This window comes from Nematolebias whitei, chromosome 22 (assembly GCF_014905685.2).
Source record: "Nematolebias whitei isolate Nwh7 chromosome 22, NemWhi1, whole genome shotgun sequence".
Taxonomy (NCBI): Eukaryota; Metazoa; Chordata; class Actinopteri; order Cyprinodontiformes; family Rivulidae; genus Nematolebias; species Nematolebias whitei.
The window spans coordinates 7,442,901-7,452,113 of record NC_056519.1 but is presented as its reverse complement, the minus strand read 5'-3'; the positions used below and the strand labels follow the sequence as shown (position 1 = coordinate 7,452,113).

At 43.7% G+C, this 9,213-nt stretch overlaps 1 protein-coding gene across 1 annotated transcript in view; it reads right to left on the bottom strand.

Moving 5' to 3' along the window:
• The window catches only part of dhx57 (DEAH (Asp-Glu-Ala-Asp/His) box polypeptide 57), a 15,939-nt gene that overhangs the window by 6,154 nt on the left and 572 nt on the right, over positions 1-9,213 (bottom strand). The window contains exons 2-16 of the mRNA XM_037695866.1: positions 8,903-9,037; positions 8,555-8,821; positions 8,287-8,481; positions 6,506-7,368; positions 6,271-6,425; positions 6,054-6,175; positions 4,136-4,331; positions 3,849-3,973; positions 3,637-3,770; positions 3,503-3,557; positions 1,227-1,441; positions 1,033-1,149; positions 872-968; positions 628-801; positions 348-548 (exon numbers count right to left, since the gene is read on the bottom strand). Coding sequence (XP_037551794.1) covers positions 348-548; positions 628-801; positions 872-968; positions 1,033-1,149; positions 1,227-1,441; positions 3,503-3,557; positions 3,637-3,770; positions 3,849-3,973; positions 4,136-4,331; positions 6,054-6,175; positions 6,271-6,425; positions 6,506-7,368; positions 8,287-8,481; positions 8,555-8,821; positions 8,903-9,033 — 3,047 coding nt within the window. The 5' untranslated portion in view covers positions 9,034-9,037. The remainder of the gene's footprint in view (positions 1-347; positions 549-627; positions 802-871; positions 969-1,032; positions 1,150-1,226; positions 1,442-3,502; positions 3,558-3,636; positions 3,771-3,848; positions 3,974-4,135; positions 4,332-6,053; positions 6,176-6,270; positions 6,426-6,505; positions 7,369-8,286; positions 8,482-8,554; positions 8,822-8,902; positions 9,038-9,213) is intronic.

Below are 9,213 nucleotides of genomic sequence, written 5' to 3'. Positions count from 1 at the left end.
GAAATAAGCTGAAAGGGGCATAACAAGCTGAAATTAGCAGAAATAAGTTAGAAGAAGCACAAAATGTTGTAGTTTGCAGAAAAACTCTGAAAGGAGCACAAAACAGCTAAAAAAACCAGCTGAAAGTAGCTGAAAAAAATGTTTAAACTTGCACAAGGAAGCTGCAAGAAGCTGAAGCAGAACAAAATGTGAAAGGAGCAGTAAAAGGTTGTAAACGGTGGTTCGATTGCAAAAATCATTCAGAAGAAACGAAACAGGAAAACAACAGTGTGAATGCTGACTCAGCATTTCCACTTTATGTGGATTGACGGGGACAGAACTGCTCCGTGCGGCGCACATGGACCTACCGGAGGCAGAGCTGCTCCAGAGGCACCCTCTGGATCTCTGGCAGCTGCTGCTCGGACAGCTGGTGTCGGAAGCAGTGGCTGGTGAAGAGGTGGAAGCAGAGCCCTGAAGCCACGCGTCCGGCTCGCCCCTTCCTCTGCAGCGCGTTGGCCCGAGAAACCCACGTGTCCTCCAGGCTCTCCATGCTCTTCGACGCATCATACCTGAGGAAACACAACAAGCAGGTCAAACATGGAAGTGTCGACTCAGATCAGCTGATGAACAGGAGCAAAGTGAGATCACCTCTTTTCCTTCATCTTGCCAGAGTCGATGACATACACCACGTCGTCGATGGTCACCGAGGTCTCGGCGATGTTGGTGGAGATGATGATCTTGGTGACGCCCTCAGGAGGACGGCTGAAAACTGCCTGCTGCTCCTCGTTGGACAGGGTGGAGTGGAGGGGGTACACCACACACCTGCTGGGACACATTCAGTCTGGGTTCAGCTCGTGTAAAGCTCTGAGGACTCGCTGTGACGCACACGGACCTGGACGCTCCTCTGTTGTTGAACATCCTGTTGGACTGCAGCTGCTCGTAAAGCATTTTAATCTCAGCGAGGCCTGGCATGAACACCAGCACAGCTCCTGCACGCACAGCAGGGACATAAACAAACCTGACAATCCTCAGCTTGTTTCACTTTTTTCTTACCTGGTGGATAGTCGTGCTTTCCCTCTACGATCCACTCCAGCAGGCTCTCCACCAGGTCCATGTTGATTTTGTCCAGGTCCATGGCAGCCATGGTCAGAAGAACAGACTTCTTGGTGTCTTCATGAGCAAAGCAGAACACGAGTTAAAGGCACATTCGAACAGTTCTGTAAAGTTTCAGACGCTCCTAAACTCACTTTTGTATCGGACCGTGAGGTCCTGCAGGCTGAGCTGCTGGTCTGGGATCGAGTCTTTAACCAAGTCCTTCTTACAGAAAGACATGAAGTTCCAAACGTCGTCGCCCAAGTCGTCCACCATGTTCCTGGACCCTCCTTTGCCTCCTTGTCCGTTCGAAGAAGACGCATTTAGTTTCCCCGAGCGCCTGTAGGGGCTGCCGTCCTCGATGACGTAGCTGCAACAAAGAGTTTATGTTGAAACGTTGTTGATTAAAACTCACGAGTTCGGTTTATCGGTGTGAACGCTGAGTCAGCATTCACACCATCACCTTCCTGTTTAGCTACTTTTGTTGCAATCAAACTACCGGCACTTCCACATTGAAGGTACAAAAACATTTGTAAGATTGTTTTTTATTTTTCATTCAGTCAACCTTTATTTATATAGGTTAGTCTCAATGAGCCACGAGGACTCTTTTACAAGAGAGACCTCGTAGGTTTGTGGACTTTTTAACTGTTCAGCTCCAGCGAGTGAGGATCAAAGGGGTTCTCTCTGATGTCCTCCTCTCCTCTACCGGTTCTCCTCAGGGCTGCGTTCTTTCACCCCTTTTGTTCATTTTATATACAAACGGTTGTCGCAGCCATTTCCCACAGCGCCACATTTTAAAGTTTGCTGATGGCTCCGTCATCCTGTCCCTTCTCAGCAGCGATGATCCAGACCCCGCGCCTGTGGTCGGGGACGTCACTGAACGGTGCGAGTCCTTTTTAAAGTTAAATGTGTCTAAGACCAAGGAGATGGTCAATGATTTCAGAAAACTCTTCAGTTGCAGCTCCTGTGGTCATTAACGGTGAAGCTGTTGCGGTGGTGCATCAGTATAAATAGCTGGGAACTGTTCTTGATGACAAACTGACCTTTGACCCCCACCCCCCACGTGAACTCACTTTGTAAGAAGGCCCAACAGAGAATGTATTTTTATCGGAAGCTCTGTGGTTTTAATGTTGATTCTACTTTTACGAGAAAGTTTTATTCATGTTTTCTCGAGTCTCGTAACGTTTACCTTCGTCTGTTGCAAAAAAACCATGAACAAACTCTCAGGGATTGTCCAGATGTGCAGCAAAACTGCTGACATAGCCCTGCAGAACCTCACTGACCTACAAAAGGTGAGGTCAGTGAACAAGACCGGCTGATTCTGGCAGATCCTGATCATCCTGCGCACACAGACTCTTCACCCTCCTGCCCTCTGGGAGGTGCTACAGGAGCCTCCGGACTAAAACCACCAGGTACCGGAACAGCTTCTTCCCTACAGCTGTCACACTCCTGAACTCTGCCTCCTGACATCTGAACAACAACAACAACAATGGTCTGTACTCTCATACACACAACAACACATGGACTGTAACACCACCACCTGCACTTTCATCCGTTAGCCCACTACTGTACAAACTGTACACATAATCTACTATCTACTGTTCATAAGTACTCACATACTTATATATATATATATTTTTTTTTTCTTTTATATAGTTGTTTATACCCCTTCATATTATAACCTGTTCATAGTCTGTACACTCACAACCTGTATATATTTATACCTATAGCATATTCAAAGCAACTTACTGTATATTGTACTATATATATCTACCAATTTATTTTTCTTGCTAAGCACTTCTGGATAGATGCAAACTGCATTTCGTTGCTTTGTACCTGTGACATGTGCAATGACAACAAAGTTGAATTCTATCCTATCATCCACTCCATGGTGAGTTCAGGTTCCTTCTGGACGCAGGTATCTGCTGCCCAGATGTGGAACGAACAGACTGAAAAACTCATTCATCCCTGTAGCGATCAGGCTTCTCAACAAACAGCGATGATTTCCATGTTGTTATTTTAATGTCTTGTCTAGTACATGTGCCTACTGACTGTGAAACAAATTGCCCCTTCGGGATAATAAAGATTCTTGAATTTGAACATACCATACTTTGTGCTATTTTAACCATCAGGAAACTCACTATTCCTGATGTATAAGCATCAGGAATAGTGAGTTATGACATTATAGCTACTTTTAGCCACCGTTTGCTACTATAAAACTTAACTCTGGTTTTGCTTATTTCAGCTTTTTGCCACAAATGTACAAATTCTGGTATTTAGCTCTGGTTTTGCATGTTTATCTTTTAGAAAAAAAAAAAAATTCTGCTCGTTTTGACTCTAACAACTCGGTTCCAGCTTCTTCAGTCGTTCAGCGTTCACGCCGACTTGAGCAGAAAATGCAGCTTCTCTCGTTAAAGATGGATTTTCTTACCCGGTTTTAGCGATGGCATCCTCAAGAAAAAACTGGTCAACAGGAAAGGTCCGTCCTGGAAAAGTAAAAAGATGTTTGAAATGAAGTGTCAGATTTCTGTATTTAGCAGGACTGACGCACGTTAGAGGGATGACCTGGTATGTGGATAGACGGACAGGAGTAGAAGTACTCAGAGAAGAGGTTGGCATTAAGAGTGGCACTCATCAAAATGATCTTCAAGTCTGGTCTTTGGATGATCAAGTCCTTCAGCACCAACAGCAGGAAGTCACTGGAAGTTATCAGAGACAACGGGGTCAAAGCGAACGAAATTACAACTCAGAATGCATGACGGCAGGAACGTGCAAACCTCTCCTCCGTTCGCTCGTGCACCTCGTCCACGATGACGTGCGTGACGCCTCTGAGGTCGGGCTCGCCCTCCAGTCTCCTGAGCAGCACGCCGGTGGTGCAGTACAGCAGCCTGGTGGCTGACGACTAACGGAGCAAAGAGCAGAACTTCTGAAACAGATCTTGGCTACATTTATTCAGAAAATACCAACATTAAACGTGCACGTTGTTTTTCAAAACATTTACACACATTAATGATAATGACAAACAATAAAACACCAGACAGCCCTGTGTGGAATATATCCGTACCCAGACGCTCTCCAGACGGATCTGGTAGCCCACGGAGTTGCCCAGGCTCTCGGCACGCTCCTGTGCAACCCTCTGAGCCACGGATATGGCAGAAATGCGGCGAGGCTGAGTGCACAGGATGTTGGCCACCTGCTCCGCAGAGCCGCTCAGCGAGGCGTCCAGAATGAACTGAGGAATCTGAGTCGTCTTACCGCACCTACAAAAACGCACATTTCAGTCCGAAAGTTGAACTCTTGATGATAAACAAAGAGCTTAAAAGATGAAGTAAAAGCTACAACTAACATTAGCCAAAACAAGTAACAGCAAAAGATCAGCAAAACAGTAACTAAAACTAGAGAAACTGCATTTTCGCAGGAAATGCAATGTGAATGCTTATTGGTGGAAAAACTGCTTAAATTAGCTAAAAACATGATGAATTGTAGCTGAAAAGGAAGAACAACCCCAAGTTAGCAGACGAAAGCAGAACGAATACATACTTGCTGAATTAGGAAAAAAATAAGCACAAAAATTGGGAAATTAGCTAAAAAGTTGAAGTTAGCTTAAAATAGCTGAAAAGTAGTTGAAAAGGCAGAGCAAGCTTAAACTACCAGAAGAAAGTGGAATGAGCTGAAATGAGCTCAAACAATGTGGAATTAGCTGAAAAGCTAAAGTTAGCAACAAAACAGCTAACTAAGCTGAAACAGCAGAAAAAGTTGAAACAAGCAGAAATAAGCTGAAAGGAGCATAACAAACTGAAATGAGAAGAAAGAAGTTTAGGCTGAAGTCCCAGAAATTACCACAAAAAAAAAAAAACATGAATTTATCTGAAAACAGCTGAAATTAGCTAAGAAATGCTAAGAAGTTAGCTGAAAAGATAGAACAAGCTTAAATTAACAGTAGGGAGTGGAGAGAGCCCAATGTTGTCATATTATGCTGCAAGAATCAGAAATGAGCGCAAAAAAGTGGGAATTATCAGGAAAAAGGTGAAATTAGCAAAAACCTAAACAGCTGAAAGGTAGCCAAAAAAAATCAGAAAGAAGTTTAAATTACCAAAATGAATTTTTATGCTGAATTAGGCTGAAAAAGTTGAAATAAGTGCAAAAAATGTGGAATTAGCTGTAAAGCCTAAAATTAGCATAACACAGCTAATAGCTGAAACAGCAGAAAATGCTAAAACTTTGAGAAAGAAGCTGAAAGAAGCATAACAAGCTGAAATTAGCAGAAAGAAGTTAAAAGCACAAAAAGTTTGAATTAACAGAAAGACTGAAAGGAGCACAAAACAACTAAAAAAACAGCTGAAAGTAGATGAAAAAATTTTTACATTTGCACAAGGAAGCTGAGAGCTGAACCAGAACAAAATGTGAAAGGAGCAGTAAAAGATTGTAAACACATCTAAAGATTTCAAGGATGTAAACTGAGCTCAATTAATTTCCTATGAGAAAAAAAAAAAGACAGAAAAGGCTAAATATTTCAAAAAGCTAAAGTTGCACCAATACCAAAAGTCATAGCAGGATTGTCCTGAAAGAGCTGAACGTTTTGATATGATTGGTTGAAATAGTACAAACGTTGTGGAACAAGAAAGATGCTGAAAAACGTACGGAAGAAAAGTGGATCGCAGTAGTGTGAATGCTTCATGAGCTTAAAGCTTCACAGTTAGCAAAACAGATGATATAGCTAACATGATCAAAAGTGTAGCTAAAATCTAAAAGAATCAAAACGGTAGCTTAATTCTGTAAGTTGCAGAACATCAGCCGAAAGCTAAAGGTTGTACGAAAAAGAACTAGGATGCAGAGAGATTAAAAAAAGACAAAGCTGAAGAAAGAATTAAAGAAATCTAATTTAACTTCTATGGGGATGTTATTTTAAATAAAGTTAAAGTTTAGATTTTAGTAGTTGTAAATTGAAGCAGGGTATGTCCAGCTCAGAGTCCTGCACCTACCCAGTCATCCCACTGATCACCAGCACCTGGCACCGCTCCAACGCGTCCAGAATGTTCTCTTTTTCCTGCCAAGCCGGGAGGTTCTTCCTCTGCTCCAGCATGGACCTGAAGCGTCTGGAAGACTGGGTTGTAAAAGAAAAAAAAAAGTGGCGATGCAACAAAGCATGACGTTGGCGAGGATGTGATAAAACAAAAACAAGTATTGTGTTCATTTTACCTGTTTCTTCTTGAATTCTCTGCACAGCTTTTTGTTCTCCTGCAAAACGTCCAGTTTCTGATTGTGCTTGTTCGCCATCTTCTTCAGATGGACGTAACTTTCGCACTTAACTGGGACGGGTCTGACGTCCTCGTCCCGCTCCTCGGCCTCCTCCACTTAAAAGGACAAACGTGAACACAGCTCTGAACCGGATGTAAAAACAGACATCAGAAAAGCTTCAGTGTGGACGACTCACGATCTGCAGGTGTGCGGGTGGTGGGCGGAGCAGCCCTCCTGCTGTTTGTGTAATTACTCCGGCCTTCCACGCTCTTACTCTTCGCCACAGCGGGTAAAGGCTGCGGAAGTCCCACTACAGGTGGTGGCGAGCTGTACTTGTGGTGACCGACAGCCAGCAGCTCCTTCATGCTGAGTTCATCCTCACATAAGGTTATCAGAGTGTAAACAACGGGCTCGCTGCATTTCGCCGCAGCCAGAGCCTCTTCGAATAACTTCTCGGTGACGCTGAGTCTCCCTGCAGCTCCGACTGACTCATCGTTGGTGCTGAAGGCGACAATCGGTGCCTGATGGGGGTAACGGTTTCCTTTGGGGAAGCGAACCTCCAGCTGGTACTCGGGAGGAGAATAGCTGCTGATGCCCGGATGGCTCGGGCCTTTCAGGTCCGAGGAACCAGCCCCCGACCTCTCTTTTCCTGGGAGTTCATGTCTGAACCTGCATTTGTCTTTTAAGCGGCAGCCTTGATCTTTCAGGAAGAATCTGCAGACTCCCCGAACAGGCGCAGCTTCCCCTCCGTTTCGAGCTTTTCCTACCTTCTGCGGAGCCTTTTCAGAAAGGAACGGAAGATCCAGGGATACAGTCCAAACCGTGTTGGCTATGCACTCCTTAAAGCGGTCTCCATAAATAGCAGCGAGGGCAAGAGCTTCCTCCTGCCTCTGGCTTAAACACTCGTCCACTGGAACCCGCTGGAGGTCATCGGGGCACACTGCTTTCTGTCCGTAGCGTTCGCTGTAAACCTGAAGGAGGAGCTGTTCCAAGGTTGCCCCAAAATCGCCTCCTCCAAACTCCAGTGCCTTTTTGCTACGCTCCCTGTCAAACCCATATCTTTACAGAAAAAACACACACAAAAAACAAGTATTAGGACATTAGAAATACGCTGAACGTAGGATCACGTAACTCAACTCCCAAAAGTTGTTTAAAATCTAAATAAGAACAGAAAGCAATGCTCATAAACCCATAACTAATTCACAGTGGAACACAGTAAATATCTAGAATAATGAAACTAAAACAGTGCAATTGTGAGGTTAAAATAAGGTCATTTTGAATTTGAAGGCATCAACACATCCCAAAAAAATGTAGGACAGAGGCAACAAAAGGCTGTAAAAGTAAGTTACAAATAATTAACAACTTAAGGAGCATTTTACAATAAATTAGGTTAATTGCAAAATGTCAGTAAGAAGATCGGGTATAAAAATATAATTTTAAAAAGGATAAATCTTTTAGAAGTCAAAATGGAACTAGGTTGTCATAAAAATGAAAAATTGTGGAACAATTTCAGAATAACGTTCTTCAATGGAAAATGGGATGTCTCCTCATCTACATATCTACATCATCAACATACATATAAAAGATTTCAAGAGTCTGGAGAAATCTTTCAGGTCAAAGGACTAAACTGAAAGTCCATATTGGATAACGATGACTGTCCGGCCCTCAGGGGCCACTTCATTAAAAACAGGTCTGAGTCTGTTCGGCATGTCATTGAATGGGCTCAAAAACACTTCCACAAATCTGTCTGTAAACACAGTTTACTGTGCCATCTACAAAAGCTGGTTAAAGCTCTATCACGCAAAGAAGCAGCTAAATGTGAGAACCATCCAGAAACTCTCCCATCTTCTCTGGATCAAAGCTCATTAAAACTGGACTGAAGCAACGTAGAAAACTGAACTCGTTGCAGAATGTCTAAACGTTTTTGGACTAGGAGTTAGTTGTGTTAAAGTAAAGACTTTTAGATGTTATGATCACCTGCAGAGTTTTCCAATGGCAAATAAGGAGATAACAGGTTCAGGAGTGGGACGCTCGTCTTCAGAGTCCTTGCAGTAAGCGGGGCTTTCTGCTCTCTCCACAGGCTCGTCATTAGTAGCCCAAAACTGGCCTTCCTCACGGTGATCTAGTTCATCAAATTCCTCCTCTTCCTCTGAATCATCTAAGCCAGATTCCCTGGGGAAAACAGGCATAAATATATGTCCAGTAACTTTTTAAAAATAAATAACATGTAGATAAATGCACTCACTCAGAGGGCTCGTCAAAATCTTGCGTCTGTAGTTCCCGCAGTAACTCCTTGAGCTGTTCCTGGTTCTCATTGGTCATGAAGATCTTCTGCATGGGCATGCTGCTCGTCTCTGACCTGATGCAGTCGGCAGACTTAGTGGGAAGTCTGGTGTTTGCCAGGGACCTTGGCAGAGGCATTCTGTGACTTTCGGCTCGCCTTCTATCATCTCTGTCTCGATCGTTACGTCCTTTACCTCCTCCACCATCTCTCCCTCGTCCTTTACCAGCTCTGTAAAGTAAAATTAAGAGGCAGAATAAACAAACATGAAAAAAAATGTGCACTTCTCTTTGTCTCCTGATGCCTTTATACCTGCTGGAACGGGGAGGTCCAAAAGAAAGGCTGAAATCATCATCGAAATCCAAGTAGCCTGCTCCTCCTCCCTTTGGTTTGCTAGATCTAGACCCTCCTCTGTTTGGTTTCCCACCTCTTCTTGCGCTCATCTTTCTGCCAAAACATACACACGTTAACACAACCTGCCTTCACGGTATCATTACGAACAACATCACTTCCACGCTAAAATACCTCAATCACTGCAGTCTCTCCCAGCCGGGAACCATCAGTTAACAGACACAAAAAGCTAAAAATGAACCTATTTCCAGCTCTAAAACCCGGCTACAAGC